This window comes from Eutrigla gurnardus, assembly GCF_963514095.1.
Source record: "Eutrigla gurnardus genome assembly, chromosome: 8".
NCBI classification, from domain to species: domain Eukaryota; kingdom Metazoa; phylum Chordata; class Actinopteri; order Perciformes; family Triglidae; genus Eutrigla; species Eutrigla gurnardus.
In genome coordinates, this window is record NC_139922.1 from 11,457,698 (window position 1) to 11,480,721 (window position 23,024).

At 42.2% G+C, this 23,024-nt stretch overlaps 2 protein-coding genes across 2 annotated transcripts; one reads left to right on the top strand and one right to left on the bottom strand.

Moving 5' to 3' along the window:
• Positions 1 to 635: 635 nt before the first annotated feature.
• tbc1d25 (TBC1 domain family, member 25) lies at positions 636 to 10,929 on the bottom strand. Its single transcript, XM_084015488.1, has 7 exons — positions 10,758 to 10,929; positions 8,804 to 8,913; positions 8,565 to 8,719; positions 7,563 to 7,690; positions 7,280 to 7,468; positions 6,666 to 6,941; positions 636 to 4,692 (listed from the first exon to the last, which is right to left on the bottom strand). The coding sequence occupies exons 1-7, from the start codon at positions 10,800 to 10,802 to the stop codon at positions 2,998 to 3,000; spliced, it is 2,598 nt and encodes an 865-aa protein (XP_083871614.1). The 5' UTR covers positions 10,803 to 10,929; the 3' UTR covers positions 636 to 2,997.
• Positions 10,930 to 12,534: 1,605 nt separating this feature from the next.
• On the top strand, positions 12,535 to 21,612 carry ccdc22 (CCC complex scaffolding subunit CCDC22). Its single transcript, XM_084016164.1, has 16 exons — positions 12,535 to 12,951; positions 13,215 to 13,392; positions 14,412 to 14,544; positions 15,353 to 15,459; positions 15,982 to 16,066; positions 16,880 to 17,049; positions 17,401 to 17,616; positions 17,703 to 17,873; positions 18,523 to 18,642; positions 18,748 to 18,864; positions 18,953 to 19,054; positions 19,211 to 19,318; positions 19,959 to 20,054; positions 20,635 to 20,694; positions 20,781 to 20,855; positions 20,951 to 21,612. The coding sequence occupies exons 1-16, from the start codon at positions 12,902 to 12,904 to the stop codon at positions 21,062 to 21,064; spliced, it is 1,902 nt and encodes a 633-aa protein (XP_083872290.1). The 5' UTR covers positions 12,535 to 12,901; the 3' UTR covers positions 21,065 to 21,612.
• The last annotated feature ends 1,412 nt before the right edge of the window (positions 21,613 to 23,024 follow it).

The window sequence follows — 23,024 nt, forward strand, 5'->3', positions numbered from 1 at the left end:
GAAGAAAACACCAGGGCCCCAACATCAGTCAGGAAAACCTAAATTGCGTTGTTTCTAGCTTTGGAATGTAAAAATCAAAATAGACACAAACTTTTTCCTTTCTAAAAAAAAAAAAAAAAACTGTCAATGAGACAGTAAGAGAAGACTTGTGTGGTGATATATAGGATTTGGTTAGATGCTTTTCCTCTGTAATGAATACCATATAAACAATCAATGATACCATCCAGTCACAATCTGAGCCAGCATCTGTTCATGAATCATATAATTCAAACATCACTCCATAACTGGCTTTCAAATCAGTCTGTATGATGACACGCGTAGTCGGACATTAAAGCATAGAAGAAAATATAATTCAAGGCTACTGATTCAAACAAGTGAGGCACTTCTCTGCCAAAAAGGTTGTTCAGAGGCTAAATATTTATATCAATGGCCAATCAATGGTAAAGTTATCATTTATACAGTCAGGACTCGGTTATCACCTTCTCGTCAGCAACCACACAAAGAGTGTGATACCTGTGATTGTGCATTAAATTAGCAAGAGAAACATTTCAATGGTGGCTCTGAAATAAATTGTAAAAAACCAGCATAGAGCTAAAATGATATATCACTGAATAACGACCCAACAAAGCATTAAATAATGTAGAGTACTTACTTTACTACTTTTGTATACGTTTAAACGTATGAGTCCAGCACATACATATATCAAGAGAATGGTATCTGTACAATAGAGATCGACACACTGCATCCACAGTGTCACATGGTTATTCATTATTTCATAAATAACTGAAACATTAATAGCCTCATTTATTCCTCAGATGTCGCACTTCAGAAAACAGGTACTGGCATCCCTCTGTTGTGATTGGCTGAGTCACATTCTAATTCATTCAAACAAACAAGCAAGCAATAATAAAACAAACACCTGCGGCTGTAGAAGAATTATTTAGCTTAAACTTAACTGCCCAGAGAATGCAACGATACATAGTATACTCATTGCACGAATCCAAAATTTGTGATGTGAGTTTTAAAAGAGCTGAAAACCTCTGTCACCTCACCTGCACTCAACTTTACCTGCTCAAAATTGAAAATCATGGAACCACATTTGCTTTGTTTTTTTTTACAGAAGAAGTAAAAGCATTCAAACAACATTACACTTTTAGAAAGGTTTGTTTTGGTGATAGTAGAAATGGCAAGAATATCAAGCTCGGAGCAAAAAGATATAATTTCAGCTCATGTACAGCATGAAGAAGTAATGGTACGAACCTATAAGTGGTAGAATGTGTGGGTCACGTCAACATTTTGTATCTCTGGATATCCTACTGTACCACCGAGTCACAGGCGCACTTTGGAAGAGGAAAAGAAAAGTCTAACAACACTGGCACAAAACAGCTTCAGGCAATGTATCTTGAATCTGTGATAAGAGTATTGCACGTTCATAAACTGGGGGAGATATGATGACATCATCAGGGTTATTTTCTCATGGCGTGTTCAGAAAGAGAAGTAATGTTTTCTTTGTATCCTTCACTTGAATCTGAGAGTTGGGCCGTTTGTGCAGTCTATGTGTTTATTCGCCCGTTTACAGCAAACATTAGCTGAAAGCACAGATCATGTCTGTGGGAACGAGAATCTACCGATCCCAGAACTCAGCAGGAACCACCCGCTCTTTCCCTCCACTCATCTCCGTACGTTTAATCTAAATGTTTCCACTCAAGTTTTCACGTCAAATCATCGTTCCCAAGCTGAATTTGTGTCCTTGGGGCTGATCACACTGAGATGCGTTGCTAGAAACACTTCGCCCTCAAAGCTGGTTTTTAGGCGCACATAAAATGTAAATATTCTCAACTTTTCAGTGCGAGGCATCAATGAAATGGAGCAACCAGGGTTTACTACTTCATCACTTCCTTCCTGTTTGGATGGACAATGGGCGCCGACTCATGCACCGGCACCTGGTGAGACATGTGATCGGTTGACTGTACGGTATCACACCGTTCCTTACATTCCCTTTGCGTTCAACTCGACAAAGCTCGTCTACACCCACAGACATTACAACATAATACAACTGTCTTGACAGGGTGAGCAGGACTTTCTGAGGAAATCAGTGGGTTTTCCATGTCAGGATAGTTCCTTCAGGTCTCATCCCATGTTGTAAACTGTAAAACGTTACCGAGTTACACAAGAAAATTGCCATTTTACTTCTCTCTATGGGTTCAACTGTTATCGTACTTCTTGCCACATTGCTATCAGTTAGATCACAGAAGAGGTTTGGTACCGCTGTCAAAGGTCAAATACACCTTTTGACATCACTAATCGGGGCATCACTCGCCCCATTTGTGGCCTCATTATTTTCTATGCAGCTCTGGGATTTGTCGCTTCCAGTCAAACCCGAGGGAAACTAACCTGTTGTTCAGTAGCATGTTACATCCTCAGAAGTTATTTTTGGTACCAAGACTGTTGAAGCAACAGCTTTACACTATGTAAATGTATTGTTGATTTTCCCTTTAAGGTCGATGGTGACAGGCTAGGTCACGAAGGTCAGTACTGTATTGTGTCGGCCTTACCCAGATTTCCCCCTCATGTTTAGAACTAACTTAACTAGAGTGTTTTAGTTAAGACACTTGTGTGGCATAATGGACAAGACAGAAGCTTGTAAACAAAGTACATAAAAAGGGCAACACAGGCGAAATGCACCAAGTGGCTAAACTTTTGTTGGTTCTGGCAAACCAGCCTGGCCATCGAACACCAGAATCAAAGGGGTTAACACTTCATGCATCAGCAAACTATGAGATACGATGAGGAATTAAGCTCTCTCATCTCCCCTTCAAGGACTGACAACTTGATGTAGAAATTAAACATTACCATGAGTACAGACATGAGGATTATACGTATGTATTCAAGCATACACAGAATGAGAAGATCCTTAACAGCCCAACTCAATGTGGAAGGCTGTCTGAAAAAGTTGGACACCTCCAATAGGCCAAAAACAGTCTAGACAGGGTGGAATCAGGAGGTGGGAGAAAGGAACACATGAGCTGTTGGTGAGGGTATGGTGGTTGCCAGGTTATAGGTGGAGTTGGGAGATGACGACTGAGGCGATGCCAACGGGCTGTGAATGGGCCTGGCAGACATGGTGGGGGAGGGGGAGAGTTGACCAGCAGTAGTTGTTGTTGGGGAATCCGAGCTCACCTCATCCCCTTCCTCCGAGTCCCACACTTCACTCTGCAAGTAGTCTGCAAATAAGGCCTTGGCTCGCTGCAGCACCCTGCTCAGGTTGTGGCGCCGCACAAGGCGATCAAAGTGCATGGCTAGCTCATTGTAATCCAAACTGTTCTTGATGATGTGGTCTCGGTGCTCCAGCAGGATGGACAGGCACAGGAACAGCATGAAGGGATTACCTTTGCCGAACTCTTGAGGAGGCGGCAGGGCACAGGGTTTAATGCTGGTGCTCTCAGTTTTTGAAGAACTGAGCATGTTAGCTGTGATGCTAGGGGATTTGTTGCCAGGTGAAGGGAGGTTGTTGGGGGACGACCTGCTGCCGGACAGCGAGGGGCCTCTTCCGAAGGACAAAATGGGCGAAGAGAGTAGGGATCGACTCTGAGCGTGCCTTGGAGACACAACAGATGTCTTTACAGTGGGGGTCGTGGGCGAGTTAATCCCTGTCATGCCGAGCACTTGAGCGGAGGAGGTCAATACTTTTGGGACAGTTCTTGGTAAGGCCTCACTTTCATTGGTTGTGGAAGGGGATGTGGATTTGGGAGGAGAGTCTGGAGAGACTCCTGGCCAGCTGGAGGGTGAAGCTGAAGATGTGGGGGACACAGAGGGGCCAGTTTTCCAGTTTGGTAGGCCACTAGGAAAGAGAGGAGGTGACGACATGGGAGAGAAACCATTATCACAGTTTTTTATGAGAGGGGTACTCTCTCCCAGATCCTCCTCACTCTCAACTGTGGACTGACGCCTTGGGATGCTCGTGACGGACTTTGAAGACCCCAAACCATGTGGCTGCTCAGCGTCCTCCATAGGAAAGCTATCCTCATTTCGAGCAGTATAGTATTTAAACTCCCCAAAACTAGTTTTCCTCTCAAAAGGAGGAGCCTGCAAATCTGCCTTTTCCACGGTTACTTGCGAAATCTCATATCCAGCGCCATCGCTCGCCTTCCCAGCCACCATTCTCCTGTCTTTTGCTTCTCGGACAGCATTGCTGCTCACATCCCGTTCCTCTCTTGAAGGCCTCAGCATATGTCGTCTACGCTTCTCTTTTTGTCCGTCACCATCATCTCTGAGATAATTCTCAACCGTCTTGTCTCCACAGGACATTGTTTCATCCGTTTCCACTAGCGGTCCCAGCAGCTCCACTTCAGTTTCAGGAGGATCTGGGGGCAGAGAGCTCCAAGTGACCTCAAGCATCCTCAGAGCATCGTCAAACGCGAACTCTCGCTTGAGCTCCAGTAGCAGCCAGCGGTAGCAGAAGAAGAGGTCGTCAGCTCCTCGGGACACCAGGTAAGAGTAGAACTCAGGATCAGAGTACTGTAGCAGCAGTTTCAGATGCTGGAACTTAACGGACATGAGCTGCCCATCCGGCCGGAAGTTCCCTTCCAAGCGTTTCATGATGCCACAAAAGCAAATGAAGGCGTGCGCTTCATTGTCCATTACTGCAAGTATAGGGGAGGCAATATCACTCATGCCTTGACAGTAAGATATCTGAAAAACAACACGTGGGACAGTTAGTCTACATGAAAAATGGAATTCTTAATCACACAGGAACATGCTCACCTTTATGAACAATATAAGCCTGCAGATTTCATGACAAAAATGATGAAGAGAAGTCATTGAGTTCAAGGGTAGAACAGGTGCCTCATTAATCATATAAACACTCATTTCAACACATAAACTGTGTCCCAATACAGCAGCTGCATCCTTCAGAGGCTGCATTTGAAGAGCGAATGCATCCCAGTGACTGAAACAATAAAATTATTAAAACATGTTGACTCTAGCTCATCGTATGATGTTAGTTACAAATAAAAAATGTTGTCAACGTAGACCACTGAAGGATGCAACAGCTTAATTAGGAAACCACTACAAAATCAGATTGATCAGTTTCATCTTATACATATACCTTTAAAACCACCCTGAACATAAAACAAGTAAACAGGTACATCTTGTCTTCCAGCTTAAATTATGCCATTCATTTCTTGTTTTCGTCTTGTTTCTCTCAAGATCTGCATTGATAATTCATGGGTGGTTTATTGTTATGACAATGTCAAATAATCATATTTAATATGTTTTTATATTTTTCAACGTTTATTTTTTGTGGTAAAATTTCCATTGCAGTGCCATCCAATGAACATTGGCTATATTATGATAGTGTACGTCAGACAGAATCTGAAATGTGTCCATCAAGGCTGTGTGTTCAGAAGTGAAAGAGTTTAATAGAGAAGTAGTGTGATTGGCTACTTGGTAGTGATGGCAAAATGAAGCCTCATGAACCAGAAGCTTTCAATCCACTTGTATCGAAAAATTATTCAATGCTTGAAGCATCTCACTCTATGGAGACATCTGCTGGTGAAAGTTAAAGGAGGCACCGTCATGAATTCACGTCCACATCGATTAGCTACCATATTCTATCTTAAAAATAATAATAAAGTTGGTATTCTGCATGTGAACATTTCCTGTGTTTGTTCATTGGGGAGGTAGATGATGCTTGGCACAGAAGTACCATATCATGCTAGAGATGTTGTTATTATAAGCCAGCTGATTATCACACATCAGACACTGGACCTAATAAAGATAAAACAATTAATTTCAAATACTACAAATTACAAAGGACTAGATGGCCTTTAGCTTGGTTATATTATAGCTCATCTACATAGCCTTTCCTCATCAGAACGGGACATTATTATCCTGAAATTGAATAACCTTGTGGGGAGTAATCAGATTGACGTGTTCCCAGATCTCAGACCGCCCTCTCTTAGCAACAGGCTGCATTGTATCAACCACAAACGATAACAATTTACTAGCTTCAACTCTCACTGAACTGAACTTCTCCCTCAACTTGTCTCGAGTCCTGCTTGACAAGCGCAGTTTTGAACCATTTTTCAAAGCAGTTACGTGGGTGTGCGTGTATCCAGCGTGAAATGAAGCTTCGGATGTCACTGATAACATGATTGTCACAGAACAAATGAAGCTTCCATACAAGCTTTGCTTAAGACTGCTTCATTTTTTCAATACAAGCTCCGAAGCAGAGGAATCACAGGTAACATCACTACTACTTGGTGGCTGTGTGTCACTTCCAGCAGCTCTGACAGCCAATCAGCAGCCAATCTACAACAACTAACTTCCTGTTGTTTTAGGAAGACCTGTATATTAATTTCCAACTTTCCAGCTCCCCCTGGTGTTTGAAAACCTCCACATGAAGGTCCTGTGTCTCCATGGCATCTTTTCCCGTCTGCTTTTACTATCTCACCAGCAGCATTCAGTTTCTGCAGGACGATCTGCTCCCACTAATGGGCTTTTCTTTTTATGATGGTGTCTGTCCGACATGTAAAGGTCAGGACAGACAGACAAGGACAAAACATTTTATACAGTGACCTGACCAGAGCTTTTCTGAAAAGAGATTTTCAACTTGAAGCCCTCAGAGCAGCTACCCCCCAAAGATAACTAACATCTTTACACACCTGTGGATGTGTGATGGCAAATGTGGTGAGCAGGTCTGTGAGAGCAGTCAAATGTGGACTGTCTTCTGACCCTGCGTAGTATGGGTGAGCCCGGTCCGTCCTCAGGGCGTCTTTAAGAACATTCCCACGGATAAACTCGAGGTCCTCGTGGCTGACCCTCACTGTCCACTCCCCCTTCAGCTGGTCATACTCCCTCGTCTTCCTCTTCATGTAGTCCATTCTCTCCTGTCCAGTCAGTCCATCAGGGTAGACGTTCAGGAGGTACCGCCAAACAACCTAACACACCAGCAGTGATGCAATACAAATTAGATCATTTAATCCTTTTTACATTTCATTTCAATTGACACATGTTATGTGTGCACAAAACAGGCAGATAATAGGGCTTTTTTTCTTTTTGGGTATAGAGGGTGAAAAATGTCACTACTGGAAAATGAAGGTGGCTTCTGCTTACAATATTTTTCCATGAGTCAGAAATCTGATTCAATAAGAAACATAATTAACAAACAGAAATCAAAGTCAATCAAATGAAATAGCCCTTCCATTTTATTAGGGACTCAGCAGAACATGGGATTGGCTCTACAGTATATATCGCTAATAAAACACAGGTAGTCCACCTTGCGCAGTGAAGGCTCCACACCACCATGATAGATGCGCAGTCTGAGATCTTCGGGTCGCGTCAACTGGCCCTGTCCGTTGAGGTAACTGTGGAACTCGGCGTCAGTCAGAGGAGGCTTGAAAGGCTTGATCTCTTCCCCGTAAGACCAGCTGAAGGCTTGCTGGACTCTGGTGAGGGTGCGACCCACCTGTATACAAGAAAAAAAAAGAGTGAGCAAAGACCCTCAAAGAGGGTAGGTGGTAACAGAGACAATCTAAGGAAAGTGAAAGTGGTGAAGGAACCTGGGACAGTAGAGACTGGGTGAAGGGGAGAGCTGCGTTTGCCAAAGACCTAGTCTTGTCTGCCAGAAGCTGCTCAGAGCCAATCACGTCTTTGGGGCTTATGATGTCCCATTCCTCCATAACAGGACCTGCAGATGAACAAAAGGCAGTAGACTTGATGATCCATTTATTTTACGTCCACATCTATCTTATTCTCCTTGCTTAAAAGGGTAGCGTTACAGTTTTTCATAATACAATTTTAATGTAAGTGATGGAGGACACAATCCATAGTCTTGGTTCAGGATGCACTGACTAATAATCCGAATCCATAATTTATCAGCAGCTGCAGTATGAAGCTAAGAGACCGTCTAGTGAGTCTCCACCACATCAGTTAATTTAGCTGTGATGTTGTCAGCCATGTGTGTGTAATGGAAATATTAAGTACTCATTTTGGTACTCTGCATCGGAAAGTACTGACATGTAAATACTGGTATCAGTGCATCCCTAGTCCCGGTTCATAGTCGTGGTCTAATAGTTAGTTATCCGAGTTAGTTGAATCGGGTGACTTTCTTCTTATGAAACCTCCCCTTAATGTTACAGTAACACAAAGTGGGAAAGTTATTCTAAAAACACGGTTGCAGCCTGGTGTTTCCTTCAGGGAAACTATGGAATATATTCTTGTGTGGATCATGTCCCCTGTCACTTACATTAAGAGGGAACCTTTTAATGGCCAGCATGAAGAAGAGAAAATATTTCAGCAAACAAATCCTGTGTTTATATGGACACCTGACTATTGTTTGAAGACGGACTAACAGATGATAAGGTTACAGCTGTTATATCCTTCAATGCAGAGAAATCCTATGATGATTATACAGCCTTAGTATAAACCATAGAAATAAAAACACTCTTTTTCTATGGTTCTTACATACAGTACCTGTCACGAAAGCTACATTGTCAGCATATGCCACATCTTCATTGTATGTTCTCTGTAATATTCCTAACCAGCTAAATTGGTGTCCTTACTGTCTTCTGAAGGTTTTATGTCCATCTTGAGCTGCAGATATGGTTTGGCTGCGCTGACAAATGCAAGATCCAAATCACAGTCAGACAGCAGAGGAAGATACATTTCAGCACCACTCCGATCTCGAGACAGGTAACTGATCCCGAAATTACGCTTCCTGGTTTGAAAGACAAAACGAGAGAGAAAATGCTGATACATATAACGGTCTATGCAAGAGTTCTGTGAGGGTGATGACTCTTACCCGTTCAGATCAAAGGCTCTGATTAGTATGTGCTGCAGGACCTCCAGCGACGTTATCTGAGGATCAACAGCAAAGGAGCGGAACTCCACGGGAAGCACGCCATCACATTTCTGAAAGAAAAGAATCACGATGATGTGGGAAAAACAGAGAGATACTATGTGGCTGTTATTAGAAAATAAGTGATGTGCTGCACTGGATAACAGCATCCACCAAGAAACCTGAGCCCTTTTAATCCACATTCTGAGATTTTAAGTATATTTTAAGTATTTGTCATATGCAGAATATAACCAATACATGCCGACTGTTTATAGTAGGGGATAGGTTTAATTGATGACTCTAAATTGCCCGTAGTTGTGAATGTCAGTGAATGGTTGTCTGTCTCTACATGTCGGCCCTGCGATGGACTGACGTCCTGTCCAGGGTGTACCCTGCCTGGCTCCAGCCCCCCCGCGACCCTGAATACAGGATAGACGATGGATGGATGTTTATAGTAGTTGTAGGAGTAGGGGAGGTTTAGCTCAGGAGGTAGAACGGGTTGGCTGGCAACCCCAAGATTGCCGGTTCGATCCCGGCTCCTCCAAGCCGAGTGCCGGTGTCCCTGAGCAAGACCCCAACTGCTCCTTGCGAGCTGGCTGTCGCCCTGTGTGGTTGACTCCGCCGTCGGTGTGTGAATGTGTGAGTGAATGGGTGAATGTCAGTCATTGCTGTAAAGTGCTTTGGATAAGAGCGCCATATAAATGAGGCCATTTACCATTTTTAGTAGGGCAATAACAGTCCTATAGAAGGAAATAATATGATTTTCAAAACATATTTTCAGATATCAAATACTTTGTTACTGTACTTTAGTAGAATTTTCAGGTATCTGTACCTTTCTTGAGTATTTATTTCCCTGACGTTTTACTTTAACTATCTACATTTCAAAACAAATATCTGTTTTTGTATTACCGATTAAAAAAAAAAAATATTATTAATATCATACGAGACTCAGTTAGCCTTGCAAAAAACAACCAGCAGAAATGTCCTTCATAGGGTTAGTTGTTACTTTTTGCTTTATACTTTGAGTACATTTCAGAGTCTGTACTTGAGTAAAGAAGTTGAAATACTACTTCTTCTTTTACTAGACTCTTTTTGAACACAAGTATCTGTACTTCTACTTGAGTATAGAATGTCTGTACATTGACAACTCTGTCAAACACACATTCATACACTGATGATGACAGAGGTTCATCAGAAGATAAATATTGTGATAGTCACACTCAACATGGCACAGCAACTTGGGGCTCATTATCTTGCCTAAGGACACTTAGATATGTGGACTGAGGGAGCTGGGGATTGAATCACAGATAAAATGATATGTTCATGTTATCACAATATATTTCCGCTTCAAAGCACCGTGTCTTCTAAAAAGATGACCACTGTTTTTTTTTTAACCACTTTGCAACACACAGTAAAGCACTAAAATAACAGCCTTTACTTTACTGAAATAGAGGCCACAAAATGCTTCTTCTCCAGGTAACATGTGACGTCATGGCGTGCTGTCGCGCGCATACCTACATGCACGCGTTTGCTGAGCAGGCAGGTGACGTCAGCCCCAGTCTGTCAGGAGTCACTGGTTAAATCATTAGGTTACACTCGCTTTTAATAGATACTTATCAGAGTGTCACTTATGAGAAGCTGTTACTGTCAAAATAAACGTGACGGACAATATTATAGATTGACACTTCCGGCTGTCGTAGACAACAACAAACAACGCTAACGATAAACAACATGTATACATGAGCGGGTACTTAGCCACAAAAGACACACTGTTCTACAGCCAACGTGGCAGTTGGTGTTTTGTTTCCTTCCATTGTTTTCAATGTGTGTGAGAACGACAGCTAGCAAACAGAAGATTCAATAAAAAGCACAACGCTGTCGCTAACTGTTAGCTAACTAGCGGACGTCGGCAACCTACCTTGACTCGGACTCGAACCACCCCCCTCTCCTCCTCGCCTGCCATTTTAAAGACTCCGTTTCTGAACCCGGTGGCTGCTCTGAGCTTTGTTTTCCTTCTACGCCGACATGGTGATGATCAATAACATGATGGGGGTAGCGGGTAGCACTGCCAGTTCCTCTTTAGTTGGTGATCTTCTTCTGCTTTGATTTTACACTGTGTTTACAGCGGCACTACCGCCATCTACAGGACACACCGAGCCAGGTCCTCGCGATATATTCAGATCCTGCATCCAAAAACTCACTCAGGTAAATGGACAGAAATTATTAACTTATTAAACTCGGAGCTACATCTCTTAAATAAATCTACTTTTCAGTTTATGCCACTAATAATGATTGTAATAATATAACAGTATAACAATGCAAGTAGACCATTTTAGATCATATTCTGACATTGGAATGTAAAAAATATATATTCTTAATAAATACATGAATAATATAAAAACACATAAACGTCATTGTCACTGCTGCAGGCAACTCCTATTTTCTAAAACTGGGATCTGGGCTGGATGGAGTTGCCTGCATCCACAGAACCATCACTATGACACTTTGACAAAACTGCACAAAAATTTGAAAAATAGTTCAGTATACAAAAAAAAGTGTTATAACAGCATTTTTTTCATTTACCAATTAATTCAACAGATTAATAATGGCTGTTAAAAAAAGAAAAGGGAAGCCCAAACTGAAAATCAATAAATATACAGCCTGTTGATAAATTGGCCTCCTATCTGGTGCCTGAGAAAATAGGCAACAGCTACGCCATGGTAGCAACCTGTCACAAGGTAGCCACACCCTAAAGCATGGCGGCAGCTGTGGCTCAGAGTTAGAGCGAGTCGGAAGATCGGAGGATTGATTCCCGGCTCCTCTGGTCTGCATGCTGAAGTGTCATTGGGCTAGATACTGAACCCCAAATTGCCCACTGATGAGCCCCAATGGGCAGCTCATCTGTGAATGGGTGAATGTAGAAATGAGTGGTTGAAAAGACTATAATAGCGCTATATAAATACAGGTCCATTTACTGTGCTTTATGGACTATTTGACTCTAAATGGACCATAATTTACGAAATTGTCATAGACATCCATCCATACATCTTTGTGCAACCAGAGGAGTCGCCCCCTGATGGCCAGCAGACTTCTGCTGGTACTGCAGGAGATTTTTTGTTGAGTTTGGTATAGCAGGTGACTGTTAACACGATATACTCCTGCTGCTGATAGACAGGAGATATTTTCATGCATCGACGCAAATGCAACTTTAAAGAGTTCACTTGTGTTTCACTGTGTGGTAGCAGAGGCAGCCAGGGCACAGCCAACTGGGCTTTGACTGCAACAGGGATGGCTCTCTGGAGGCATGAAAAGAGTTGAAAAATGCAAAAGCAAATGTGCAAAAGAACAACAACAGATCAAGCAACTGTACATGTAATAATACAGTCAGTGTTAGTATAAGTATATAGTGATGTTCCAACGGTTGTGTTTAGATCACAGAATGTTTCACTTTAAGAAGCAAAATAAACTGTTATCACACATTTAACAGTCCATATTCGACCCTTATTCCAACTCAACATCATCCTTCAGTCCAGCACCTTCCGGTCATGAGATTGCCTCTTTTGGAGCAGGCTGGGAAGTGTAGTTCTTGGTTGCTCCGTTTCCCCATTTGTTCTTGCCGACAGTAAATCGATAAGAAACTCCACCTCCCAGAATGCCGCTGCTCAGTTCCCTCATTACTTCATTTCCACACTGAGCAAGACATACAAATGTCAGATTTGATAACGTTTGTAGCAGCTAGCCCCGGCCAGCTCCAAGTCGCAGGGAATGCTAAATAATCCTTCGTTATATCGAAAGCTGATTCGTAGCGAGGCGCTAACACACCGGATAATTACAATGGATGGTGTTTGTGAGGGAAGTTAGGAGTGGCAGCTAATTAAGAAGTAGCTAGTTCCTAAGTTAGCTAACAGAAGATGGAAGCTAGTTCTCTAGTCTGCTTTCATCAATGGGAATCCTTCACTAAAATCAGCTAACTTGATGTTAATATAACCCTGCTAGCATCGGATGCTCTGCCTTAACCCGTCCTGTTAGCTAGCTTAGCCACAGAACAAAACTACTTCAGCGATGGAAGAAGTTGACAAGATTTTGATTCACGCCCTCAAACAAGTCGGCACGTAAGTATCACCAGCGTTTCATTAATGTCCATTAACTTGTATTTGTGGGTGCGTAGCCACCTTAACGACGAGTTGTTGAAGTGACACGTTATCAGGTTTGCTGGTCGCTAAATGCAGAAGTCATTCAGGTAACGTTGGGGAGCTAAGCGGATTCAGCCCGTCACATGACCATAGACGTGGGTTATTTCAGTTAAAGGTTGTGAGCTTGCATTTGGACCAACGTGTGACTGACGGTGCCTTGATGTTTAATTTGTGACCGACAGAGAGGTGAGCGAGGAGACTGACAGCGTCAAGCAGTTCAGCAGTGAGCTGATAGTGGAGGCGGTGGTCAGATGTGTCCGGGTGATCGATCCGGGCCTGGGGAGCGCGCTGCCCACCTCCCTCCCTCCTGGCATGTCGGCCCGCTTCAGAGTGGGCATGAGCCTGGCACAGGCCTGTCAGGTAAGACGCCTCCGAGTTAAAGCGCACACATATTGAGTTCATTAGATCCTCAAGTTGGTGTTTGAATCAGGACAAAAAGGTAGCGGTACACTGAAGCAGCAGCCAGGTCATATGACTGAATAATCAGTTACAGCCTCTGGAAGGTGACTGTACAGTATATAGTTAACAGACAGAAACCTCTCAGTGGCACTCCAGTGTACACACTGAAGTAGGCTTCACTAACAGCAACTCACATTGTGTTGTTTAAAAACAAACTCACAGTCCACTTACAAGGGTGTTCTGGATATGGTGAACCGGTCATTGTCGTTAGAATTAGCTCAGGTGTTAATGACAACGGACAAACTAAACAAAAACACATCAACAGAGGAAGCCCATGGCACATTTCTGTCCAGTTGCGTGGTGGCAGAAAAACAGCAGGTAGAAATGGATGATGTATTGAGAAATCAAAATGTCTTGTGCCGTAGAATGTCAGAATAGGACTGTAAAAAAGATGATGATCACACACAATGAATATCAATAAAGTACATAAATCACTAGCATTCCCAGTAGGCTATTTTATAACGGTAAACAGTGTAAGTATTAGTAAGTGTTTACTTTCCACTATGAAGGAGCATTAATGTAGCTTAGCCTTGGGTCACATAATATCATTGGTGTGACCGTGTAATGACTGAGGACACTTTGGCTGACCACAAAATACAACATCACTGTTTACAAACATAAAACAAGGTCTGGGCCTTAAATGAAGATATTTTTAGAAGGACTTTCTACAGCGTGTCTTGTTTTTTTCTTTTTTTTGTGCTGTGAATCCATTAGAGCAGGGACATTCAAGGACTTTATCAGCTCTAAGTTGGTGAGACTACATTAAGACCAGGATGTTGAATATACATTTTATTCAAAGAGCTTTCCAGGATATTTACAGATGAATTGTCCACATGTGCCCGTATGAGTACCAGCTCACTTGAATAACTGCCTGTGCTTTCCTAGCAGTAACACTAATATGTCAAACTGTTGGTTTCCAGGACATTGGTTATAAAGGAGAGATCGGCTATCAGACTTTCCTGTACAGCAATGAGCCAGAGATCCGCTCGCTGCTCATGTTCCTGGTGGAGAAGCTGCCCAGAGAAAGTGCAGAGTCCTCAGACCAGCCAACAGGTACACAGACACAAATAAATATGCTACATGCATGTATTTGTGCCATGTAAAATACTTTAATCCTGGTTTTTGGCTATAGTGTAATATAAGACTTTTTCACTGATGATTACATTTTACTCACAGGAATCAATCTCTCTTTAATCAGAAATAAATCCAAGTAAACATGTTGATGCAATTTGTTTTACAAATATAAATATATAAGATTTTTGAAAGAAAGATATGGAATGATGAAGGATTTTAGTGTGGCTCATGGTGAATTAAAATGTTTGGGATAATCATGAATATCGTCACATGAGTGATTTGAAAAGCTCTCCAACTGGATATCCTGTTAGATAAGGGTGTCCCAATGTACTGATATTAACAAGTACTGTTATATTTAAAGAATTAAATATTGATTTCATGTTAATACTACACATAAAAAAATAATATATGTTGATTTAGTGAGATCCTTTGTCACATGAGAGATCAATAGTCAAAATCTATCCTAGAAAACTGCACTGTTGCACATCTGGAGGTTTCATACTCACTGCAATATCCATTTTAAACCAGGCTGGATAGACTACCACTACCTTTTAGTACAGCTTTGCAAACCTGCTCTTATTTATTTATTTATGGATTTTTGTGTGTGTTTTGTTTAAATAAATGTCAATGTCATGAGTCTGTCATGGGTGCATGTTTTCTGTGAGCCCCTGACCTAAGAAAACATAAGAGTCGTACAAAAAATGAGGAAATGCTGTCTGTTGTATGGATGTTTGTTTTGACTGACAACATAGTGATGAGTCATCCAAAGCTGTCATCTCTTCTGTAGGTAAATCGGTGGTCCTCCAGAGAGCCATCGCTACTGCAATCAAAGCCCAGTTGGCTGTGCCCTGGCTGCCTCCAAACTGCAGACTGCCACTGCACAGCGAAACACAAGTAAACTCTTTAAAGTTGCATTTTGATGTGTGAAAGTGCTTTAATACATGGATTTGTCTCCAGTCTATCAGCAGCTGGGTCATGAGATTGGCCGCTCCACGCATATGAGGATGAATCAGACTGCTTATTGAATTTGTAAAGCTGCCTTCAAAAGTGACCCATTGTTTTCTGTTAAACATTGGCAGACACTGTTTGGCATTCTTTATATTTATTTATATATACCATTATATTTGTTAACATTGGAATAGCTCATTTTAATGCAGGGTGCCTGGAGGCTCAATACAGCGGTGTTGTGTAAGAAATATAGTTAAAGATTGGATTTAACTCATCAGCAGATAATCACAAGGAAATGACTTGAACTGGGGTCAGGACATTCCTTTTGGATTATAAATTCTATTTTATTGTTTTTTATTTTCATCTCCACCTCTAGATGTTTGATGTTAACTTGTTTAATATAACACGTAACCTGCTCAGACAGACTGTGTTGGTTTCTGACGGGTTCTTTGTGTTTTTCCTGTTCAGAGTCCAGGAGCATTGCACCACTTCCATGTCCAGTCCCTCAGTTTACCACAGTGCAGTAAATGTCCAGGAAAGAAGCAGCTGAAAGGTAGGCCTCCTACTGCACATCAGCACATGAGCTCATTGATCGAGTGAGTTTCCAGTTTCACCTGGTCGTTAACCTCCAGTCCTGAAAAAATCAGCCAGTATGGAAGTGCCAAAACTGCAGTTCATCAAATGGCCACTTGAGGCTCTAAAAGCAATCCTGTCCTGTCTGAATGTTTAGTGAATTATTATTTTACCAAATAAAGTTGACTCAAAGTATCCCACAACTCATCTTGAAAAGTAGTGTACAACCGATGGTCACTGACCGAGCATTATATACAATCATGCATTGCTCTGAAGAAAAATGACAGACAAGTGAGAGAAGAACGTCAGGGAGATGGAAACAAATCCATGAAAATAATATATTTAATGTGAGTAGGGCATCATAACACAGACGGTCACAAATTACTTTTAATTTATTTATTAATTTGGAAAAATAGGCTTTTTGCCTCCACAATGACAACAGGAGGAAACACAGCTCCTTTAGTTGTTTCCTTTCACAGTAAAAGCCTTAGACATATATATATATATATATATATATATATAGCATGTTTATTATCGATGGTCCACGAGCTACCGTTGATCAGACACATTTTAATTGTGCGAGAGCAGTGACGTAATTAGGAGAGCAGAAAAAATGACCCGAGTAGAGTCCAAAAGTGTGTTTTATTTTACAGATTAATTAATTTTATAGTCCTCCATATAGAACTCCCTGTATAGTGAGTAGGGAGAAGAGAAATCTTCAGTCTTATTATTTTTGAGCTCTGCTCAGTTCACCCTCAGGTCTCTGATGAACTCTGTGTGTGTGTCATTGCAGAGGTGAAGGACTACCAGCGAGACATTCTTCCTCCTGTGACCGCCCAGCCATCCCATCATGCCTCTTTGGTGGCGTCCATACTGGAGCAGCACACAGCTGAGCTGAGCGCTGCTCAGGAGTGGGACAACGAGTGGAACAGTCAGGGACTCTTGTCTCGCCTCACACCACAGGTCCTCATACCCGCTATGTCTCATTCACGTTTCCCACTGTTTGGTTTCTTACTACTGTGATCCTCTCAACTTGTGGGTCAATTGATTTCTCAAGTGATTGCAGTAGAAGGGACATAGTTGGTTCCGTGGGACTAGATGGATACGTAGATAGATATACTTTATCAAAGTATTGAATTATTATTTTACTCTTGACTAGTATGGTAGAAAACATGTGTTCTGCTTGTATAAACCTCAGAGGTTGGAGTGTTTGCCACATGTTGGCAGGTTGGATGAGTGTTGAGGATAGGCTGCTGTGCTGATAAACGTCTTGATTAGAAACCGTGTTAAATGAGTTTGTGTGTTGTTTAACAGGAATATCGCTCCAGGAAACTCACCCGGCTGAGTAAACGCATCGAGGAGCAGCTGCGTTCTGCTGCACTGACCTCTCCTGAAAGTGCCTTCGGTGGTCCTCGCTCCAACTCTGACCTGTCTGAGCTACTGCAGACCTTCAGGGGCTCCGCCCCCAACGACCACATCCTGACCAAGGGCACTCACTTCACCCACACACAGAAGTTCACCTTCACACAGGTGGGGACCACACTGCACAGCATGGTGCACCCTTCTCTCTCTGCAGTAAGTTTACTGTTGGTGTTCTCTAACTCCTCTGTTTTCAGGTGGCAGCAGTAACCAGTCCCCCCATCATATCTGGCCATCACTCAGAGAGCGATATGCAGCTCCGTCAGCAGGAGGAGCAGCTTTCACTCCAGCAGCAGTTCCAGCAGCTCTGCAATGATGTTGACCAGCTAGCAGCAGATATGAAGCACATGAGAGTTACTAATGCACAGGTGACACACACACACATACACACACACACACACTAATGGTCTTTTCAGGCTTTGCTATTATCGTATCTGTCTGGCATACACGACCAAAACAAGATTTTCAACTTGACGTGCTCGGAGCGGCTGCATAAAAAATCACAGCGTGCTAAAAAAAAAAAAACGAAGCTGGGTGCAGCATACGCTCTCTGCTCATTGGGAACTATTAAAAAAAGAACATTGTGGCGCGCAGGTGGCTGAGAGGTTAGAGCCACGTACGTATACGTAGCTGACCCCGGTTCGAATCCCGGCTAGAGGATTTTTGCTGCATGTCACACTCCCTCTCTCTCCTGTCTTCCCTATCTGTCCACTGCTAATAAAAGTCTATGCCTGAAAAAATCTTTAAAAAAAAAAGGACATTGTGCTCAGAAAAAGGCGCACTTGTGGAAGACTGAATTAAACGTGGTGTGTTTTATATATCCTGAATCTACATGTAACGTAACATGCACCTTTCAGAAAGTACCTCAAGCGCAGTGCCATCTAGTCCTTTCCAAATTGGAGAGAAGGCAGATGATTAAAAACTCACACCAAAACAATCTAGACTGATAAATTTGTGCTGCGGGTAAATAATATTTAGAGTGACGTATGTGATTACATGTGATGCATTTCGGTGCAGGTGTTGGATGAGTTGAAGCAGAGAGAGCTGGGGAACTCTGAAAAAGAGGAGAGGGTGCAGGTGAAGAAGAAGACAATCGACCTGTTGCCAGACGCAGATGACAACCTGCTGAAGCATCAGGTAGGAGGACTGGGTGAGATCTCTGATCCTTGCTGGCTGGACACTTCATATCAAACCCAGCAGGGATCTCAGATTCACTGGAAACCTGTATGCTTCTTCCTCTAGGCTCTGGTGGAGGCCAGTGCCAAGCGGGTGGTGAACCTGGCATCTCAGTGGGAGAAACACCGCGCTCCACTCATAGACGAGCACCGCAGACTCAAAGAAATCTGCAGCAACCAAGATGTAAGCAGTGGTGCCCAACAGATTTCTCACTCAATTAGTTTACATTAAAAACCCTTTGATTGTGATCATTCATCTCCATTTTCCTCAGCTGGAGTCATCCAGAAAGCTGTCTGAAATCAAGTCTCTGCACGACAAGATCCGAGTGTCTTCAGAGGAGGCCAAGAAGAAGGAAGAAGTCTACAAGCAGCTGGTAATGGACTGAATTTACTTCTATTTTGGAAGCCAGCAAAGTACTTTTAGTTGATTTATATTTTTTTCAGGTTAAAGCTTACTGTTTCATTTTTTGGTACAGGGTTGCTGGAATGTGCTTAAAGTGTGTTTGACTGTGTGTTTTCTTCCAATGTAGGTAACGGAGTTAGAAAACCTTCCTCAGGACGCGTCTCGGTCAGCATACACTCAGAGGATTCTAGAGATCGTCAGCAACATCAAGAAGCAGAAGGAGGAGATTACAAAGGTACGTTTAAATTGTTTTTTTAATTTACAAATTACAAGACATAACTAATGGATAAAGTATGAAAGCACATGCACCGATTGTTTTAATAGATCCAGTTTGTTTGAAGACATGGGTAGACTTACGTTAAGCCCAGGTGGCAACCTCCGGTTCGGAAAAGTGAAGCCGAAGCTGAAATGCCTTAAACTTGCATTCCCTGTACTGGCCACCAGGTGCAGTAGCGAGGCCTTGGTACCGAGGCCATGAATGAATTTCACTGACATGATTGCATAAGTTAAAATCTTTAACGTCATTTACAGAGTCTAACTTCCATATGGGGATGTTTTTCCAAGTGAAACAGGATGGGGCGGGACGTAGCGTTGGGAGGAATATGATTTGGTGGTTGAAAAGATTAGTTCACATCCTTCTCTAGGTTGATGGATGGATGTTGCGATATTATTGGTTGATACTAGCTGATGTAAGCACGTGTCATTTTGTTTTACAGGAAAAAAGAAATATTGGATTTTATATAAAAATATGAATATGTTTTTTTTTTTTTGGTGAACAATATGATCGGGGATGTGATCTAAAATGGTTAATAAGCTGGACTTTAACTCTTTGCTGTAACATCTCCTCATCAACACTGTGTTCACACTCCTTGCAGATTTTGTCAGACACTAAGGAGCTCCAGAAAGAGATCAACAGCCTGACAGGAAAACTGGACAGGACCTTCGCTGTGACTGATGAGCTGGTCTTCAAGGTAACACAGTTTCACTTGTTGCCTCCAGTTTTTTGTGTTTGACTGTGAAGGAAGTGAATTAAAGAGAGCAACTCCAGGAGAACAGCAAGCGGCGGGGGAGTTAAAAGCATCGGGTACTAATACATATGATCATATATCAGAATGAGATCATTTCTATCATATATAATTTGTAGGACATTATCAGTGATTTTTATTGCCAGAATTGCTCGCGTCATACAGAGAATAAATCACGCTGAAGATTGTGAGCGGCTGCAGTCCTCAACACTGCAGCACAATCCAAAACACAATTATATCTTCAGATGTTTAAAAAATGGTCCATACAAGAAAATAAAAAGCAATAGAACTGAAGACTTCTGGCCGTTCAGTGAACCGACTCCTGCTTAAAGCAAACATCAATATAAAGTTAACTTAAAGCTTAAGTGAAGGTTATTTAATTGCAAACGGAAATGTCAAATAGGTGATCAATTCTTTCCAGAAGGCTCTTCAGTCCTGAAGATCCTTGAAATGGTAGTTTTCAACATATATACCCAAACAAGTTTTTCAAGTATGAATTAATTGTTGTTTTTTTTGTCATTTGAAGGATGCCAAAAAAGATGAATCCGTCCGCAAATCCTACAAGTACCTGGCTGCCCTGCATGAAGTACGTCACCATGTTAGACTGTTAGATTTCATCTTGCTGCTGTGAGAGAATGTGCTACATGTCTCCCTCCATCTTTTCTCCTATAGAACTGTAGCCAGTTGATCCAAACCATCGAGGACACCGGTACAATCTTGAGAGAGATTCGAGATTTAGAGGAGCAGGTAGGAAGTCGTTCCACTGTACTGGACACACAGACGCATTCTTTTTTTTAAATGCAGCAGCAGTTTTTTTTAATTCCGTCTCAAATTGTCCACAGATCGAGACAGAAAACGGTAGTAAAACTGTGGCTAACCTGGAGAGGATTCTGGACGACTACAAGGCTATTCGACAGGAGAACTCTGCGCTCGCTGCCAAAGTCAGAGAAGGCTGAAGGTTTGCTCCGCTCCACCTGCTGAGGTGGAAGCTGCGATTTAAAAACCCGAACAGGACTGAAAACAGCAGATCATTGACATCACCTCCTGCTGCCATTGGAGAGCTGCTTTTGTTGAGGAAAGCGAGCTGATTTCTGAACCTTGGAACGAACCCGGCATTTTAATGCACAACCCAAACTGATGTTTAGGGCTGGACGTGGTCTCTGAGGGTCTATGCACTGGTCTGGTTGCTCTGGACCCAAATGAAACAGCGGACAGCAGAGGCTCCGGTTTCTGTTCCAATGTAAAGTCATTCATATCAATGTATGAAAAGTTTTCATAAGATATCTTGATTAAAATCTAATCTTTGACTGGGAATTTTTAATACAGGAATTGTTACTGCATTTTCAGACGTTAGCTGTTCCTTCGTTGCCATGATTATATTTGAACTGAATGTGTTGAGTGAATGCCATTTGAATGTACTCCATTAATAATGTTGTCCAGCCCATCAGCACAGTATTGTTGTATATATGGTACCAGCTTGAATAAAGATGCCTTACACACTTGAGAGCAGCTGGTCATGATGGTTGGACCCGCCGTCATCCACATTATCTACATGACGATGCTCAGCTGCACTTTTAACGTCATATACAGTAGTCCGTATAAGTTATTGGTCAGCAATTTGGTATGCACACCACTTAAACTTAACTAGGCAAATATTTAGTTTGTAATGGATAAATAATATCTGTTTTGGAATTTTATCTACATGTGGATTTAGGATTTTATTGCATATTGTGACAAAAAAACACAATAAGTTGATGGTGGTGAATTTCCGATGGGGATAATCGTAAATATCGTGACTTGGAAAAAGCTGTTGAGTTTGCCATCATGGTAGAGAAGTAAAAAATAGAGGCTGATTTAAAAAATACAGCATACATAAATACAAAAATGTATTAATCCATAATTTATGCAGGGAGGCCTTATGATTTATGATCATCTTATTTAAGATTATTTGATTGTTTTTCACTATATTTGTTTCCTAACAAAATGTTATGTGATTTCAGTGTATTTTAGTGCCATTTTAAGAGTTTTTAGTGCATTTAGATGATTATCGGGGTAAAATCGTGAATTGCAATGATTTTAGCAGGATAAGCGTGACTTTTTCATGTCGTCCCATGACTATTCCACTCTGCTGTTGACGATTGAAAACTTAAGACAAGAGTGACAGCAAAACTGAAGAGTGGCTAATTATTAATTGTAGTATGGCCCTCTTGTATTAGTGCTGCTGCTGTGTTGAATCTCATATCACATTCTCATTCCATCGCATCAAATAAAGCAGATTGGTCAGCGCTCCAAAAGTGTAGCGCCACTTGAACCCATGTCGGTGCCACGTGTCGAACTTTATCTGGCGTCACTTTATCGCGTGTCAAACCCTGGGTAAGGAGGACTCAGCCTTAGTACATGGGGCTCCTACTCTATAGAGTGAGCTATTTGAGCACCCAGACTATGATACAAACTCTTACGCTAAATGATGAATGTGCATTATTTGGTATGTTGCTCATGTTCGACTGGCCGTGACTCCACCCGTCAGTGTAAACTCCCTGGTAAAACACGGCAGACAGGTGCTAAACCACCTGTCTGCCGTGTCAAACTGTCTGTCCCTGCAGGGCTGCTATGCACGGTGTTGCTGGCCTCGGGAGCATTTTGAGGTTCAGTGTCTCACATTATTGTGACACGTGGACAGAAAGGTTAAAAGCGGATCAGACTGCCAACTCATACGTTGCTGTTGCGGTCCACTTGAAACCACTTCACGTTCCACAGACACACCATCTGTATCCCACTCACTGTAAGTGGCATACGGCCTTTTAGTGCTATACACGTGCTGTTCATTGGTCTATGCCATTTATAAAGTCTTCTACTGGTTACCAGTCTCCATCAGCATATTGGTACGGTTATAAATCTGGTCTCAGATGTCGAATG

What these genes read in the sequence shown, in the direction of transcription:
- tbc1d25 (XM_084015488.1), bottom strand. Translation starts at nt 10,802, where the DNA reads ATGGCAGGCGAGGAGGAGAGGGGGGTGGTTCGAGTCCGAGTCAAG. An exon ending in CATAAAACCTTCAGAAGACA is followed by an intron (nt 7,691 to 8,564) that starts GTAAGGACACCA and finishes GTTCATCTGCAG; the next exon opens with GTCCTGTTATGGAGGAATGG. An exon ending in TTGCCATCACACATCCACAG is followed by an intron (nt 4,693 to 6,665) that starts GTGTGTAAAGAT and finishes GTTGTTTTTCAG; the next exon opens with ATATCTTACTGTCAAGGCAT.
- ccdc22 (XM_084016164.1), top strand. Translation starts at nt 12,902, where the DNA reads ATGGAAGAAGTTGACAAGATTTTGATTCACGCCCTCAAACAAGTCGGC. An exon ending in TGAGAGTTACTAATGCACAG is followed by an intron (nt 17,874 to 18,522) that starts GTGACACACACA and finishes ATTTCGGTGCAG; the next exon opens with GTGTTGGATGAGTTGAAGCA. An exon ending in AAGAAGTCTACAAGCAGCTG is followed by an intron (nt 19,055 to 19,210) that starts GTAATGGACTGA and finishes CTTCCAATGTAG; the next exon opens with GTAACGGAGTTAGAAAACCT.